This window comes from Ochotona princeps, chromosome 16, assembly GCF_030435755.1.
Source record: "Ochotona princeps isolate mOchPri1 chromosome 16, mOchPri1.hap1, whole genome shotgun sequence".
Lineage (NCBI taxonomy): Eukaryota > Metazoa > Chordata > Mammalia > Lagomorpha > Ochotonidae > Ochotona > Ochotona princeps.
Window position 1 is genome coordinate 43,281,153 of NC_080847.1, and position 18,661 is coordinate 43,299,813.

Here is an 18,661-nt window from a genome sequence, read left to right on the forward strand (position 1 = left end):
TACCTCCCAGCCCCTTCTCATCTCTGTAGAGCAGGAATAAACAGGACTCACCCTAAGGGTCGGGACTGGGAAAGCCCGAGTTAGGGCAAGGGCAGCTCCCTTCAGAAGGAGGGGAGAGAGGCCCAGAAATTCTACAGTGGGATTTTGTGGGTAAAGTTACCCCAGAAAATGGAGCCATTCACAGTAACATACTAGTATTAGTAATGCTAAAATTACACTGTGTAAGGCAATGAACACATATGCAAAATAGAACTGTGTATTTTAATCCATTAAAAGGTCGAACTTAAAATGTGCTCAGGAAACAGCTTTAATAACATGAATTCAGCCGCAGCAGCCAGCGGCGGCATCCCGGGATGCTCCAGGCCACGGATCGGCTGCAAGGCAGCAGGCGCCAGGCTCGGGGCCTCCCCCGGCCCGGGTCTGCTCGGTTGGAGAGGCTGCAGTCCCCCGGCTCGGGGTTGCACAGGGTCCAGCCGCCCGGCTCGGGGTCCCGCAGGCCGCCGGGATAGGGGTCCCACAGGCCGCGGCCGCCCGGCTCGGGGTCGCCCAGCCAGGGCCGACGGCCCGGCTCGGGGTCCCGCAGGCCGCCGGGATAGGGGTCCCCCAGGCTCAGGCCGCCCGACGCCGACTCCAGCTCCGGCTCCCGCCCAGCCCGCACCACACCACGTGCGCCCCGGGGCGGGGCCTGCGCGCTTCCCGGCGTGCCGCGCGGGGCGGGGCCTGCGGAGGAGGCGCGGCCGGCTCGGGACGCCTGGCTGGGCCCGGCCACTCGAGAGGCGCCCACTGCTCCTTGCGGCCGGCCTGCTGCTCCGAGCCCGCGGCGGCGGCGGCGACGGGCGGCATGCGCGTGTGAGATGCGGCCCTGGGCAGCCCGGACGCGAGCAGCGGCCCCCGCGGCAGCGGCCAAGGCAGACGCGGCCTCCTCGGCGCCGGGCGCGCAGTGCATGAGGGCGAGCACGCGGGCGCTGGGCAGCCGCCGTGCACGCCGCCTCCATAAACACTTGTTTAGGACTCGTTCGCCCCGCTGAGGCCTCCGGGAGCTCTCCCCCGTCCCGCCATGGAGGCCCCGGCAGACCCCGAGCCCCACGTCGCGGCCTCGGCCTCGGCCCCGCTGCGCGCCCCGGAGGTGGCGCGGCTCCGCGAGGAGCAGGAAAAGGTAACAGGCCGGGCCGGGGTCCCGCGCTTCCGCCCGCGGCCGCCACCTCAGGAGATGCCCGCTCCCCGCCGGTCTCCGGGCTGGGGGTCCCCCGCACCCCGATCCTCCTCGGGCCGCAGCCCCACGGCCGCCCGGGGGAGGAGCGCTGGCTGGCTGTGGCCTCCGGAGGGAAAGTGTTGGGAGAAACTTTAGTCACGTGTCTTGACCTTGGAGCATTCGGGAGGGGTCGGGGAGAGGTGAGCGACTGTGAACTGAGGGAGAGTTTTAAAACTTAGGATCTAGAAGTACTGCGTGGAATTTGGGGTGAAGGATGGGTGAGCATGCTCAAAATGGAGTCTTTTAATTTATTTATATTGTTAGCTTGCTACCCAAACCTTGCTAAAGTGTATATATGCTCTTAGACTGGCTTTGTAAGGAGACGTTTTGCATGCAGTCTCAGCTTAGGTTTATTAGTGCTTGTGCTAATGGACTGCTGTTTTGTTAATTTTAGTAGAAAAACAAATTGGTTTAAACTGCCAGGAAGGAGGTGGCAAAGTTTAGCAACTCCAAATGAGATTGTCTAGATGCAAGTATCCACATTTTTAGAAGCACAGTTTTGTTGTTAAACCTGAGGTTTTCTGGTGGATTGCACAACATTTCAGATTGACACCGTCTCCTGAAATGTATGAAAAAAATTTTTTTGAGAAGCATTTTAATTGAGTTAAAATGTCCCATGCCTTGCTGGGAGTGCATTATGGATTTTAAAAGGTTAAGGATGTTACTTCAAGCTGTAAACAGCTTGAGGATACGTAACTTTTCCTGTACAAAGGTGACTGCGTAGAGTTCATCAAGGTGTGTGCTGTTCTAGTAGATGAGGTTTTCGTAGAGGTGGAGCAGTCCTGGTTTGCTTGCCAGCCACCTGTTGGGTGAACTCTCGGCACCGCCTGCTTGCTTCTGGTTGGCTCAGGTGAATTTGTGCATTGCGTTGCCTTTCCTGAGCCTGTTTTTGTGTCATATCATAGACCAGTGTCAGATTTTAAACTTGATGGCTCTTTCTCCGGGATGGGGGTTTAAATTATGGGACATGATTACATTTTTAAAATCAGAAAAACAGAAAAGGAAAGAAGAAAGGGGAAGATCCAGTTATGAAACCTTGTGACTTTTTGGCAAAATCATTGGCAGTTTTTGTTGTTTTAGGAAGTGTGAAGCCAGCCTGTGGAAGCCGGGGTTTCCTTGTCTTTAGCTGGCATCCATCGGACAGTGTGTGGAGGATGCCGACGTGATGGGGTTTTCTGTCATTTGCCACGGTGAAGAGGAGGGTGCTTGGTTTTATTCTGATGTTAGTGTACCTGAAATATGAAGGATACTGGGGTGCTCTGAACAGCTTTTTGCAGTTGCTATCTGAAGCAGGTAAACTCGTTTCAGCTCTAGTTCCATGGAAACAAAGCGACTGCTTTCAGTGGACATGGACTGTGTTACCGAATGATTTGTCTGTGTCCTCTTGGTGTTAATTTGGCACAAAAAATAATGATGTGCATCTCTGTTAATCAGTCTATAAAGTGATTCCCAACTGATGAGAAAGCCCTTCCCAAATATGTTTGACTCCTTGACAGAAGGATGTTTCCGCGGGCAGATTGACCAGAGTGCAAAACACTCTGAGGCCCACTGTGCTTTGTTGGTGGTTTTAGTCCAGGATGGGTTAGGGTTAGGGTGAGCCATGCCCACATCCCGTGGAGAAGTGCCTGGTTTCTAGTCCCAGCTCTGGTCCTGCCAGTCTGGACTGTGGTAGGCTGCCCGTGATTCTCAGGGAGTTCTAGCCCTAGCAGCCAGCTTGGGCCTGGCCAAGCCTGGAATGTTGTGGCCAAGTTGGGGGGAGAGAGCCAGTTGATGGGAGTTGTGTTAGTGTGGCTCTTAGGATTCCTTATTGTGCTGAGTTAAATGGACTTTGGATTGTGGCCTTTTCTATCTAGACAATGAGAGGGGGAGGCCGGTACGGTGGGTCGTAAGCTGACTGGAAGAGCACGCCGTATGTGCGGTTCCAGGCCCAGGTGCTCCACTTGCCATTCAGCTCTCTGCTTTAGCCTGGAAAGCAGCAGAGGACAGGCCAAGTCCTGGGGACCTGGCATCTGGGTGGGAGGCCCGGAAGAAGATGCTGGCTTCCGATGGCCTTAGCCCAGCGCACAGGGAAGATCTCTCCATCTCTCCTCTCTGGTTATCTGCCCAAAGAACCCTAAAGGAGATGATTTGAATGGTAGTTTTCTCAGTTTCCTCTGGGATGCTCCTTATTTTGATTAGGAAGGTCTTTTAGGTAGTGTTCTTTTAGTTCTGAGGAATGTGGCAAGTTTTACCTTCTCCCCTTTCTCTCTTTTCTCTCTTCTCTCTCTCATGTATCTTCTGAAACACTGATAAAATGGACACAAGTTTAGCAACCTGAGGCAAAGGACAAAGCTAAAGTGTGAGTCACATTCCCCCAAACAACATCAGTAACTTTGTTTTCACTTTATTTGTAGAATCAGTGCTGAGGCATTTTCAGGTTTTTTTTCCCCTTTTCTGATCTAGCAAAAGGACGAGGAAGGAAAGTTTCCTGTAGCTCTTTAATAGCGAAACAAGAGTTCAGAATTAGGGCATTGATTAAATTGATTGTGATACGTGCTTTATGCAGGCCTTAAAAACTGTAGTGCAGGGCCTGGTGTGGTAGCCTAGTGGCTAAAGTCCTCACCTTACACACCTGGAGATGCCATATGGGCACTGGTTTGTGTCCTGGCTGTTTCACTTCCCATCCAGCTCCCTGCTTGTGACCTGGGAAAGCACTCGAGGACAGCCCAAGAGCTTGTGACCCTGCACCTGTGTGGGAGACCTGGAAGAGCCTTCTTGCTCCTTGCTTCAGATTGGCTCAGCTCTGGCTGATGCAGCCTCTAGGGGAATGAAAGAGTAGACAGAGGATCTTTCTATCTTTCCTGTCTGTATCTTTTTTTTTTTTAAATACTCTTTTTTTTTTTTTTAAAGATTTACCTTATTTTTATTGCAAAGTCAAATGTATACAGAGAGAAGGAGAGACAAAAAGAAAGAACCTCCATCCACTGATTCATTCACCAAGTGGTTCCAGTGGCTGGAGCTGAACTGATCCAATGCCAAAGAGCCCAGAGCTTCTTCTCGGTCTCCCACACGGGTGCCAGTTCCTGAGGCTTTGGACTGTCCTCGACTGCTTTCCCAGGCCACAAGCAGGGAGCTGGACGGGAAGCGGGGCTGCTGGAATTAGAACCTGCGGCCATATGGGATCCCAGCGAGTTTAAGGTAAGGACTTTAGCCTCTAGGCCACAGCCCTGGGCTCCTGTATCTGTCTTTCCAGTGAAAAATGAATGTCGTTTTAAAAAACAAAACTGCAGGGCAATTTGCATAGTATGGGTTCCAATTACACTTGTGTATATATATTCACATACTCTATGTAAGAAAAAAGTGTTTTTAAGAGCACACAATTTTGCTTGTTTTATTTAAAACCAAAATTGGTGAGAGTTTAATGTTTTTCAGTGAAGATTGTTGATATTTTAATTGGATTTTAATGGAAACTATGGTGTTGTGTTTCTGATTGGTAAACACTTTGAGAGCTTGAACAGTGCCTCTTGGTTGGCTTGGATGTGTTTTATTTCTTTGTTACTCTGGAGGTGACAGATATAACTTATTCTTTCAAAGTTTTTGTTTGATCTTAATTTTCTAACGGAGAGCAAAGCTCAGACCATCTTGTTCTTTTTCTGCCTCTGACTCTTGGTGCGAAGTTTCTTTTCACTGATAGCAGTGAGATATTTGATGGAAAAATGTAAGCTGCTTAGCTGCCTGGCGAGACCTTGGCCTGTGCCGTAAAGTCCCTGATGGAGGACTGTTGGGGCGTGTCCTGCGCGGTCAGGGAGATTTCCTTCAGCCAGGATCTTGCCAAGTCTTGTTTTATCAGAGGATTGTGTTATGGTGGAATGTTGGGTTCTTGGCTGAGGTCATGCTTCTGTATCTGTATTTTAGATCCAGATACTGTTTTATTACTGAACTGGATTTTAAGTGTAACATGGAAAACAAACGTGGTATACAGTTTGGTTTTCCTAGGTGTATCTGCAGGGTAATAGTAAGATTGGATAATTTGTTTACCGCCGAGTGCCTCACGTAATTCTCACTTGGATTTTGGAACCACTTTTACTTTCCTGACAGTGGAACCTTAAAGAACTGAATACTTTAATTTAGATTTTTCATAAAGCAGAAAAGCTAATGTGACACACTGGTGAGAGTTCTGTTTCTGGTGACAGACTGAATCAGATAGTTTAAGGAACTGCCAGGCTTGCACTCCAGAAAGTCACTCCTCTTTATTGCAGACCTCTCATGCTATTACTTGAGTATGGCTTACAAGGCATGTTTTTTTTTTTAAAATATTTTAAATCAATTCATGCATTTGAAGATTTATTCATTTTATTACAGCCAGATATACACAGAGGAGGAGAGACAGAGAGGAAGATCTTCCATCCGATGATTCACTCCCCAAGTGAGCCGCAACGGGCCGATGCACGCCGATCCGAAGCCAGGAACCTGGAACCTCCTCCAGGTCTCCCACGCAGGTGCAGGGTCCCAATGCATTGGGCCGTCCTCGACTGCTCTCCCAGGCCACAAGCAGGGAGCTGGATGGGAAGTGGAGCAGCCGGGACCAGAACCGGCGCCCATATGGGATCCCGGGGCTTTCAAGGCAAGGACTTTAGCCGCTAGGCCACGCCACCGGGCCCTACAAGGCATGTTTTGCTGAGCTTACAGTAGTAAGCAAAATAGACCGTCTTGCTCTCATGGAGCTCACCCTCCAGTGGTGAAGACCTGAGGTAGGCTGGTTTAGCGGTAGGTAAGGCTAAGTGGAAGAATAGAGCAAGGTGAGGGAGAGGTGGGGAATGCGTATGAAGTACAGCATCGCCTCTCCGTAAGCCAGTAGGAAGGAGGTTGTCTTTTTTTTTTGAGCAGGAAAGCAGGTAGTGAGCTGTGTGACTATACAGAGGAGATCTTGAAGAAGAGTTTTGTAATCGTATGAACAGGGTCAGAATGTACCAGATCCCTCTAAGAGATTTTTTTTTTGTGTGCGTGAGGTGGCATACCATTGAATTGTGTTTTGTTATTCTTGAAGTTAGGCACTCATTTGTCTTGCATGTATGAAGAAAGGGAGGGATGGGAGTTTGCATTATATAGAAAAAATTCTGTGTGCTCTGGGTTGTGATGTTTACAAATTGGGTGCTAATTGGGAGAATCGAGGCTAAGGACTAAACGGACGGAGAAACATTAGCCAGGGTGAAGCAGAGGGGTACCTGGAGACTGACAGACACAGGAAAGCAGCAGACACAGTGGTGTGGTGTTGCACTGTCCCATACCCCAGCGGCATTCAGTAAGCGGTGATCCAGTCCGAATTGCACTGGCGGCCAGAACTCCACCAGCAACAGGGTGGGAAGGGGCGTTCACTGGGAGCTGAGGGGGTGAACCCAGACAAAGAACTGCCCGTCCTGCTGGTCTGTTTGATTTGACCAGGAGCAGAGATAGAGCGTCAGATTCCAGATGGGTAGTGCGTGAACAGGATGGATTTCACAGCCCATTTTGACCCATGGAGCCCAATCAGGTGTCGTTTTGTATAGGGAGGCAAAGGTTATGGACAGTACTGCGCTTGCAGTGAGCTGGGAATGAACTCATTTCCGGCACAGGGAACTGCAGCAATGTGGCATCCTACAGGTTCCACCCAAAAAAGGTCCAAGTGGTCCTCAGACCTGTTTCTCAATTTTTCCCGGAACTTTCTCTTGGGTGTTTTAGAAGTTTGTGAAGGCCTCTGGTGTTCTATATCCTTAGTTATTGGTGCTGTTTTTCCGTGCTTTTCTGGAAGCTTTGTGAAGAACGGTGAGGTTGGCCGTGTTTTCAGATGCTCCTTGGCTCTTTGGACCCTTAATCAGCCTTCTCTGCTTTTCCTTCCTTCCTCTTTTCTCCTTTCATTCTTTCTCTCTACTTTCCTGTTCCTCCTCCCTTTTTTTTTTTTTTTTTTTTTTGTGAAATACCTGCTCATCTTTTATTTGCTTTCGGTTGGAATGCTTGCTGTAATTCTTTATTTTTTTGTTATGAACATTTTTTCACTTATATGTTGTAAATTTGTTTTCAATTGACGTTACGATTGTATCTTGATGATCAGAAGCTTTTGATGTTAACAGTGGTTTCCTTAACGGATAGTGCGTGTCATTTTTTTGTCTTGTTTTCAAGAAGTTTTTTTCTGGTGCTTGGGAGACATAGTGTTTATTCTAGAAGCTCTGTTATTCCGTCTTTTGTGTTGTGATCTACCCCATGCCTGGAACTGACTGTGTGGAGTTGGGGACTTAGATCAGGGTTCATTATTTTTATTAGATGCATATCTTGCTGATTCACCACCATTAATTTGAAAGGTTGTCATGTCTCTGCCGTATACTCATCTTTGTCAAAAATCAGGTGGCTGTGGATCTGTTTCTTGACTGATCAGCTGGTCTGTTCTTGTACAGTATGGTCTTAATTATTTATGGCTTTGCAAATTACATTGGTAGCTGAGAGTGTAAGCTAATTTGTGATTCCTCAAGATTCCCCTGTTTTTACCCATTCTGTTTTTTATGCCCTGCCTTACTTGCATTCGTTTAATAATTGGTAGGTTCTCTAGTGAAAGACAGAATAGACATGGAACTAGTGGTTGTAAGGAAAACTTTTCTTTAAAGATTTATTTTCATTTGAAAGGCAGGGAAGGTGAGATGGAAATTTTCCATCCATTGACTCACTCCCCAAGTGGCCCCACTGGCCAGAGCCAGGCCGGTCTGAAGCCAGGAGCCTGTAGCTTCTTCTCGGTCTCCCACGTGGGATGCAGTGTCCCAGGCAGAGGGTTAGCCCATATGTCACCATGCTGGCCCCACCAGCCCCTGTTTTCTGATTTCTATTATGATGTGTTCATTAGCTCTTAAGTTATTTGAAAGTGTATTTGTTTTTTTTTTTCTTTTTATTGTTATTGGGAAGCCGGATATACAGAAAGGAGGAGAGACAGAGAGGAAAATCTTCCATCCGATGATTCACTCCCCAAGTAGCCACAACGGGCCGGTACGCGCCAATACGATGCCGGGAACCAGGAACCTCTTCCGGGTCTCCCACGCAGGTGCAGGGTCCCAAAGCTTTGGGCTGTCCTCAACTGCTTTCCCAGGCCACAAGCAGGGAGCTGGATGGGAAGTGGAGCTGCCGGGATTAGAACCGGCGCCCAAATGGGATCCCGGGGCTTTCAAGGCGAGGACTTTAGCTGCTAGGCCGTGCCGCCGGCCCGAAAGTGTATTTGTTTTTAAACATTGACTATTTCTACTTATTTTTGTGATGATGCTATGTTTAATTCTTTGGTCACAGAACACATTCTGCATAATTGAAATTTAAGTCTTGCCTATGGCCCAGCTTGCTTGCTTGCTTTCTTTCTCTCTCTCTCTCTAAGATTTATTTATTTTTTTATTGGAAAGGCAGATATACAGAGAGGAAGAGAGACAGAGAGGAAGATCTTCCGTCCGATGATTCACTCCCCAAGCGGCCGCAACGGCTGGAGCTGCGCCGATCCAAAGCTAGGAGCCTCCTCTGGGTCTCCCACATGAGTGCAGGATCCCAAAGTCTTGGGCCATCCTAGACCGTTTTCCCAGGCCACAGGCAGGGAGTTGGATGGGAAGTGGAGCTGCTAGGATTAGAACCGGTGGCCATATGGGATCCCGGGGGTGCAAGGTGAGGACCTTAACCGCTAAGCTATCATGTCGGGCCCTGTTTCTTTGTAACTGTTCCATAATTTACTTGGAAAGTATATTCTGCATTTTTGAGTTCAATATATATTTGTTAGTTCAAGTGATCAAATGGATTATTCAAATATAACCCTGTTGATTTTTTAAAAAGATTTATTTATTTTTATTGGAAAGTCAGACACACTGTCTGTTGGTTCACTCCCCAAGTGGCTGCAGCAGCTGGTGCTAGAGCTTCATCCAGGTCTCCCACGTGGGTGCCAATTCCTCAGGCTCTGGGCTGTCCTCTGCTGCTTTCCCAGACCACAGGCAGGGAGATGGATGGGAAGCGGGGTTGCTGGGACTGGAACTGGCATCCACCCATGTGGGATCCTGGCATGTACAAGGCAAGAACTTTAGACATGAATTGGTTCATGTATCTCCTGTGTCCATGTGTAGGATGGGGGGAGATGGTGTGCGTCTCTTTACTGTCAGCCTACGTCACTGGGGTGAAGATGGTCTTTTGATGTTGCCTTAGGGACCGTGATGGGAAGAGTGTTTCTTGAGGAGTCATTACTGTTCTGAGAAGTTGTTGGCTTCCTTGTACAAAAAGTGAGAAATTATTTTTTAAAGATTTATTTATAGCGTAAAGGCAGATTAGATTTGCGAGTAGAGAAAGAGAGGCAGAGAGAAAGGTCTTCCATCTGCCTGTTCATTCCCTGTCCGTCCCAGTGGCTGGAGCTGAGTCAGTCCAAAGCTAGGACTCAGGAGCTTCTTCCAGGTCTTCCATGTGGTTGTCGGGTCCCAAGGCTTTGGGTCATCCTCTTCTGTTTTCCCAGGCCACAGGCAGGGAGCTGGATGGAAAGTGAAGCAGTTGGGACACGAACCATCACCTGTATGGGATCCTGGTGTTTGTAAGGTCAGGATTTAGCCATTGAGGCATCGTTGTGGGCCCAAGAAGTTATTTCTAAGGCTGTTGCTCTGTCCATGTGTTTCTCAGTAGTTGAAGTCCTCTGTTAGATTAGAGGAGCCAGCTGTCTAGTCCTTCATGTGCATCTAGGTATGTTTACTGGACCCTGCAAAGTCCTCACCTTGCACGCACCAGGATTCCATATAGGCGCCAGTTCTAATCCTGACAGCCCTGCTTCCCATCCAGCTCCCTGCCTGTGGCCTGGGAAAGCATCAAGGACAGCCCAAAGCCTTGGGATCCTGTACTGGTGTGGGAGACCTGGAAGAAGCTCTAGCTTTCTGGCTTTGGATCGGCATAGCGCTGGCGGTTGTGGTCATTTGGCGAGTGATTCATCAGATGGAAGATCCTCCTCTCTCTCTTCCTCTCTGTGTATCTCACTTTCCAATAAAAATAAATAAATTAAAAAAAAATAGGTATGTTTACCCTTGCATGGAAGTCAGCAACTGAGGTGGCCTAATATAGCTCCAAGGCTGGACCATGTGTGTGTGTGTGATGTTCCTTGAGGTCAGGTATTGGGTGCCGTGTTCTAGTTGGGGAGACTCATGAGAACCACTAGTGGGCTGGTCCTCAGACAGTGGGTGCTGTGACCTAGCTGGGGAGATCCCTAAGACCCCTACCAGGCCTGCCCCCCAGGCCTGGCTCTCACATGTGCCCTGGTGGGTGCTGAGACCTGGCCCAGTCCAGCCTCCCACCTCCCGCCTCCAACCCTCCCCTGCCCAAGCTCTTCCATGTGCCGGTGGATGCCTAGTTAGGGAGATCCCAGAGCCTTACCAGGCCTCTGCCTGTGCGTGTCAGCAGGTGCTGCGTCCTGCATAGATTGCTTGTCCCCAGATCCAGCTCCTACTCAATATGAAATATTTTGTTTCTGGCCAGTCTTTTGACTTTAAAAAAATTTCTTTTGTGGGTTATTAACATGCTTATGAAGTTTAGTGTTTTGATCAATGTTAAGCGGCATTGAGTGCATTTACAGTGTTGGTCAGCCCTACCCTCCGTATGCCCCCAGCACTTTGTGAGCCTTGCAGAATTGGTGATTTGTACTCTGCACAGTCTTTCTCCGTTTCTCTCTTATTTGTCCCTTGGAAGCCACCATTCTGCTTTCTGTCTGAATTTCATCACTCGGTGCTTCATGGAAGGTCAGAGTAGTTGTACTTTTGTGACTGACTTATTTCATTTAGTAGAATGTCTTAAAGTTTTATTCATGTTGTAGTATGCTTATTAAAGCTTTCATTTTAGGGCCCGGCGGCATGGCCTAGCGGCTAAAGTCCTCGCCTTGAACGCCCCGGGATCCCATATGGGCGCTGGTTCTAATCCCGGCTGCTCCACTTCCCATCCAGCTCCCTGCTTGTGGCCTGGGAAAGCAGTCGAGGACGGCCCAATGCATTGGGACCCTGCACCCGCGTGGGAGACCTGGAGGAGGTTCCAGGTTCCTGGCTTCGGATCGGCGCGCATCGGCCCGTTGCGGCTCACTTGGGGAGTGAATCATCGGATGGAAGATCCTCCTCTCTGTCTCTCCTCCTCTGTGTATATCTGGCTGTAATAAAATGAATAAATCTTTAAAAAAAAAAAAGCTTTCATTTTAAAGCTGGATGATTTTGTTTTGTATGATGTGTTATACATTTATATATGATTTTAGTTTTCAGTGAAGAATAAAGAATAAGTGAATATGGCATATTGAGCTTTTAGCTTGTCTGCTGTGAATGTCCTGGGTGAAATAGTGATTGTGTGTTTCCTTTGGAGAAAGTACCATGCTGTTCACAGTGGCTGCACCGCTTTACGCTCGGAGCAGGAATTCACACGCTTTCCTCTTCATATTTACTATTCTTAGTTTGGCCGATCTGTGTCTCCATGTGAATGACATCTTTTTTTTTTCTTAGTTTTTTAAAAAGATTTATTTATTTATATTGGGAAGTCAGATATACAGAGAGAAGGAGAGACAGGGAGGAGATTCATCTGCTCATTGATTCACTCCCCGAGTAGCCACAATGGCCGGAACTGAGCTGAGCTGATCCAAAGTCAGGAGCTTCTACCGGGTCTCCCACATGGATCCAGAGTCCCAAGGCTTTGGGCCGTCCTCGACTGCTTTCCCAGGCCACAAGCAGGGAGCTGGATGGGAGGTGGAGCTGCCAGGATTAGAACTCGCACCCATATGGGATCCCAGCATGTGCTAGACGAGGACTTTGGCCATTAGTCTACCTCACTGGGCCCCTTTTTTCTTAATTATAAAGAGAATAGATTTCATGTATTTTTTAATGTAAAAATGTTTATTTATTTGAAAGCAGAGTGACAGAGTGAAGGAGAGTGTCTTTTCATCCCCTGGTTCTCTTCCTAGCTGAGCACAGCAGTCATCTGGGCCAGACTGAAGCCAGCAGCCAGAAACCCCATCAGAGTTTTTTTTGCCTGTGGGAGGGAGGGGCCCATGGACTTGGGCTGTCTTCTGTTGCTTTCCCAAGTGTGTTAGCAGAGTTGGAAGAATTCATGTATTTCATAGGTATAGTTATAAGAAGATAATCATGTTTTTCTTTTTAAAGATTCATGTATTTTTATTGGGAATGTAGATTTACAGAGAGACAGAAAGATCATCTGCTGGTTCTTATTTTTAAAATCATTTTCCACACACTTTTGGGCTGTGTGTGTGGGTGTGTTTGTGTCTTAATTTAAATTTATTGTGGCCTGGCATGATTGCTCAAGCTAAATCCTTGCCTTACATGTGCTGGGATACCATATGGGCGCTGGTTTGTCTCCTGGCCTGCTCCACTTCCCATCCAACTCCGTGCTTATGGCCTGGGAAGGCAGTGGAGGACGGCCCAAAGCCTTGGGACTCTGCACCTGCGAGGGAGACTGTAAGAAGCTCCTGGCTCCTGACTTTGGGTTGGCTCAGCGCTGGCATTTGCAGCCATTTGTGGAGTGAACCAGTGGATGGAAGATCTTTCTGTTTCTCGTCTCTGCAAATCTGATCTGCCTTTCCAATTACAATAAATCTCTTAAAAAACTTAAATTCATTCATTTTTTTTTTAAGATTTATTTATTTTTTTTTATTACAAAGCCAGATATACTGAGAGGAGGAGAGACAGAGAGGAAGTGGAGCTGCCGGGATTAGAACCAGCAACCATATGGGATCAAGGCGAGGACCTTAGCCACTAGGCCACGCCGCCGAGCCCAAATTCATTCATTTTTAAATGTTGTATAGGAGTGTGTTTTGCAGACCATGTAGGACTCTGGGTGGGATGGGAAGGGATTTGGGGGGAACATGGGTGAGGGAATAGACCCTGCCTTCCTGTTACTGTGGTGGTTGCCAGTAGGAGACTGGCATTTGTTGCACTGTTCCTTGCTGCCAGATCACTCAGCTCCAGGAGACAGAAATGGTTCCCTGCGTTTGTCTCGGGGAACCTGATGAGGGAAGAATATCCTGGGAAAGTAGCTTGTGTATTTGGCGATTGCCCTGTGATGATGTTGGCTTCAGTGTACCAGGTTCACAATGGCACTTCCCGTACTTGCTAGCTGTTTATGCCTCTTTTGGTATGTTCATAGCATTAGTTGCTTGGTGGAGAATTTGACTTGTAATGTTGTTCAAGCTGCTCTTTCTTTCTGTCTTTTTGGTAAGACAGTCAAGGTCCTCTGTTGATAAGAGAGGCCGACTGTCCTGTGTTTCTTGTGTATCCCAGTGTGTTGCCTCTCCTTACATGGAGTCAGCAGTCGAAGTGGCCCAGGTCGGATGCCCGTATGAGCCTGGGTATCTTGTGGCATGGACGCACTGGGCTGACTCCTAAGAGTCCACTCTAAGTCTGTCCCCAGATTTGGTTCTCAAGTGTACCAGTGGGCACTGCAGTCCAGCCAGACCTGGCCTGCTTCTAGACCCAGCCTTGTGTGCGCCAGTAGGTATTGCAGCCTTGCCAGGGTGACCCCCAAGAACCCCAACCAGGCTGTTCCCAGGCTTGGTCCACCCTGTCCCCAGACCTAGTTTAGGTGCTGTGTCCTAGGCTGTCCCACCTCCAGACCTGGCTGTCAGTGCACACCAGTGGGTGCTTTGGCCTGGCCTGGTGTGCCCCAGACCTGTCACTTGTTCCTGCAGATGCTGCAGCTTAGAGGGGAGACCCCTGAAGACCCCTTCCAGGCCCACCCCCAGACCTGGCTCTCATCTGTGCTGCAGTTTCTGCAGCTCAGCACAGGAAAGCCTGACCCCAGACTTGGCTCTGATGTGCAGCCAGTGGGTGCTGCAGGCTAGTCAGGAAGACACCTGAGGACCCATACCAGGCCCAGTCTGCCCCAGCCCATGCTCTAGTGGGTGCTGCAGCTTATCTCAGGCTGTCCCAGATCAGCTCTCTGGTTCCCTATCAGGTGCTGTGGCCTGGCTTGACCCACCATCAGACTCAGTTTTCATGTGCTGTGGGTCTAGCAGGGGCGTGCCCAAAGATCCATTACCAGGCCCACTGCTGGTCCCACAGGTGCTGTGGCCCAGCCTGGCGGGTCTGTCCCTAGCCCTGATGCTCAGCATCAGGTTCTGCAGCCTAGTGGGGCAACTCCAAAGAACCCCTACCAGACCCACCCCCAAAACGAGTGCCAGCAGGTGCCTAGCCTGGCCTGGTCTGCCCCCAGCCCTGACTCTTCTGTGTGTGTTCTGGGTACTTTAGCCTGATCCAGCGAGGTTCTCTGAATTTCCCCTTCTGATATACCTCGTCTCAACTCCCTAGATTACCTGTGGGTGCAGTGGCCTATCCATGGAAGCCCTCAGAAATCACCTCATGTATGTTACACAAGCCCTCATTGGCCCCCATTCCAACCCGTCCTCAATCCCACAGCCTCCAAGCACTGTGGTGTCAGCCATGCTGAGGTGGCGTGACTGGAGTTCTGCTGCTTTCTCCCAGATATTTAAAAACTAGCAGAATGAGTACCTGTGCCAGCACATCAGTTAGCACAGAGTTGACATTGACCAGGCCCAGGATGCCTACCAGCTATTAGCTGCTTTTCTCCCAGCGGTGTAGCACTTGGCTAGGTACAAGGGAACCTAGGCAGTTACCCACAGCTGGGGCACTGTATGTTTTTATTGGTCTTTTTTTTTTTTTTAATGGAGGAAAATGTTTGGTTTCCCTAAGCAGTTGACATTTCATTTATTTATTTACTTATTTATTTTTAAAATAAAATTTCAAAAAATTTAAAATATTTTATTTAAAATGCATTTTAATAATTTTTAATAAATTTTAACATAAATTCTTAAAAATTTTAGAATATTTTATTTCAAAAAATTTTTTTTTTATTTGTGATAATGATTACATGGCTGATCAGGGTGGGAAGGATTGAGGTTAGGGAAAAGTGTATGAGATCATTGTTTCCAAATTTTCTATTCTTGTCTCTGGGGGAAGGGAAGAGATGAAGGGGGAAGCCACACCCAGCCTCCCGTATGTCCCAGTACCCAGGAATGGAGAACCGCCGTCTGATACCAACCCAGCGTCCTGATGTGCTGAATGTTCTGAGGATTCTGACCAGTTGGTTTGGATAGTTCTGGAATGCTGTCGATTTCACCAAACCAAGGGTGAGGCAACCCTCCCAGTGTCCACTTGTGGATATAGTCGACCACAGGTCTCCATTCACCCAGGTCCAGGGGTGAGGCAGCCCTCCCGGTGTCCATTGGCGGATATAGTTGACCACAGGTCTCCATTCACCCAGGTCCAGGGGTGAGGCAGCCCTCCCGGTGTCCGTTGGTGAATATAGTTGACCACAAGTCTCCATTCACCCAGATTTTTGCTGTCATTGTTTGCTGGATAGTTGTACAATTTGCTCTGTTCTTTCTCTGCTGCAGTACCAAATGGGCTGCCATATTCTCCGTGTGCATCAGGGTCCGGGACCACTGCTCCACCTTTTTTACTTGCAGGCAAGGCCAAGGACCAGGGCCAGGCAACTTGAGCCCTGCAGGATCCCCTGGCCCCGCCCCTAGCTCACAAACCAGACACCCTCCATGCAGGCGGGCCAGCAGACCTGGGACAGGTAGTTAGATCCCCCATTTGTTCATTTATTCCATTGTTTCCATGCATTTAAAAAAATGTAAGTGCCTTTGTTTTTTTAAGATTTACTTATTTTTGCTTGAATGAATTACAAAGGGAGGGAGGAAGTGAAGGAAAGAGAGGAGAGGTGAGGCGAGGCTAGGCGAGGAGAGAGAGAGAGAGAAAGGAAGGGAGGGAGGGAGAGAGGTGGAGACTGACCTTTCTTCCAGTGGTTCACCCCCTTCCCAGTTGGCCAGAGGTGAAGAGCTGAGCTGGTCTGAGGTGTGAATCAGGAGCATCCTCCTATTGGGTCTCCCTGTGGCTGAGGGGCCCAAGGTGCTGGGCTGTCCTCCACGGCTTTCCCTGGCTGTAAGTGGGGAGCGGAAGTGGAGCCTGCAGGACTAGAGCTGGTGCCCACACGGGATGCTGGTGCTGCAGAGGCTTAGACTGTAGTACCACCACACCCATCTTGCTTTCATGCAGTTTTTCTCTGCATATCTTTTAAAAAGACAGGAGAAAGAGGAAGATCTTTGTTTTGCTGATTTATTTTCCTGATGCCTGCAACAGCCATGGATGGGCCAGTTTGAAGCCAGGATCCCACCATTTCATTTTGGTCTCCCTCATGGGTGTCAGGGACCCAAGCGTTCTAGCCAATATCTGCTGTCCTCCCAGGAAGGAAGGGAGGAAGCTGCATTAGAAACAGCCAGGACTGGGCCAGGCAATCCAGCATGATATGTAATACATACCCAGCCCCAATTCTGCATATTTTATGTACCACAATAATGCATTCGGTTGTGTTCTGTTATCAGTGTTATTTAATGTATACCTATATCTATACATTTTACCTATGTGTATGTCTATACATTTTTTTACCTAAAAAGTTGCCTTTTGCATTACTCTGAAAAATCCAGGAAGCATTTTGTTTATTTACTTACTTATTTATTTATCCCAGGAAGCATTTTTTAAAATGTTTAGTTTTGTTTAATTAAAGGTAGAGAATGAAAGAAAGAATTTTCATCCACTGATTGCTCTCTAAATGCCTCCAGTAGCCGGGGCTCTGGAACAATCTAGAGCCAGGAGTCAGGAACTCAGTTCTCCCACCTGGGTGGGAAAGTAGGCACTTGGAGGCTTCTGCGGCTGCCGCCCAGATGCGCCGTTAGCAGATGTCTGCCCCGTCATTCTGCAGGTGCTCAAGTTTATGTTGTGCTGCATTTTCTTCCCTCCCTCCCTCCTTCTTCACTTTTCCTTTCATGTTGGATTCATTTATTGTATGAGTTGTTTGTGTTTTTTAAAAATTTATTTTTATTTGTTTATTTGAAAGAGAGATGGATCAGTCTGCTGGTTCACTTCCCAAGTGGCCCCAACTCCCGGAGCTGGCCAGCTTCCTCTGGGTCTGCACACGGGCGCAGAGGCCGGAGCACTAGGCCATCCTCTGCTGCTTTCTCAGGCACATTGGCAGGGACCTGGATTGGAAGTGGGTCAGCTCTAAGCAGAGTCCTTATTGAATGCTAGCTTTGTAGGTGGGGGCTCTACCGGATATGCCGCAATAGCAGCCCCAGATTTATTTTTGTTTAAATAACATTTATTGCTTTATTGGAAAGGTCCAGTGAGATGGAGAGAGCGAGAATGAGATTGATATCTTCCGTTTGCTGGTTTACTTCCCAGATGGCTGGGGCTGACCCAGGCAGAAGCCCGGAACGTGGCAGTCTGCTGTGGTGTCTACTTGGGTGATGCGTACTGCTCTCCCGCTGTGGGCTAGCAGGGAGCTAGATCAGAAGCAGAGCAGCTGGGATGTGGGATGCTGCCATTGCCAGCACAGCCTTAACTGGCAGCCCTCCGTGCCTGCTGCTGGACTTGGCTCCTGGGAAGGCAGGTGCTTCCTGCCTGTCCTCCAGCTACACTGACACATCCTTTCTCTTTGCTTTTCATCCTTGTTACGATGTTGATGCTGCGCGTTCTGATGTAATTTACTTTGTGGTTTTCTTGATTTGGGTCCTTCACATTTCTTGAATCTGTTGGTTGGTAACCTTCCTTTCGTTTTCAGAAATCCCAGAACCTAATTCTCAGACACAGCTCTCCTTTCCACTTCCTTCCGGGATCCACAGCTGTAGTTTTCAGGTCTCTTATAGATCTTTTCTTTGTGGGCATCGATTTGGATATTTCTTCTTCATCTGTCATCAGGTTAAAATAACTCTGAGTTCTGCTGTGTTTAATCGCCTTTTTAACACCATTTGAGTTAATTTTAGATTCTATAGATGTTGATTTTCTATTGAAATCATTTTAATGTAGATTTCTGGTGAAATTTGTCATCTTTTCTTACATTGACCGTATCCTGTAGCTCATTGTTATTTTAATGTCCTTGTTTAATTCCATTATCTAGATTACACGTGTGCTTGGTTCTGTTTTTCCCTGTTTTATACTCTTTGTTCCTCTTGCTTGTTCATGTGATCCTGTTTCTTGCTGTCCTGTTAGTTTCTGATTCTGTAGCTGGCATCGGTAGTCCCCCCGAGTGGTCTCTTCCTTTTTTCTGTGAGGAGTGCTGGTCAGAGCAGCTGGGGAGCGTGCCCAGTGGAGTGAAGGATGGGTGGTTGCATTAGTGAAGGCATTTCCTTCAAGACTTTGACCTGAGAGCTGTATTACTCTTAGTTTACCAGGACATCCTTGTGTCCTTTATTCTTTCATTGAAGGTCCTCCCACCTTCCTTTTTTTTTTTTTTGTAAGATTTATTTATTTTTATTGGAATGGCAGTTATACAGATAAGAGATACAGAGAGAAAGATCTTCTGTCTGTTGTTTCACTCCCCAAGTGGCAGCAATGGTTGGAGTTAAGCCTA

The 18,661-nt window shown here is 48.2% G+C and overlaps 1 protein-coding gene across 1 annotated transcript in view; it reads left to right on the forward strand.

The window, feature by feature from the left end:
- Nucleotides 1-716: 716 nt before the first annotated feature.
- Nucleotides 717-18,661, forward strand: part of URI1 (URI1 prefoldin like chaperone) — an 80,203-nt gene continuing 62,258 nt past the window's right edge. The window contains exon 1 of the mRNA XM_058674049.1: nucleotides 717-1,156. Within this exon, the coding sequence (XP_058530032.1) occupies nucleotides 1,058-1,156 (99 nt within the window). The 5' untranslated portion in view covers nucleotides 717-1,057. The remainder of the gene's footprint in view (nucleotides 1,157-18,661) is intronic.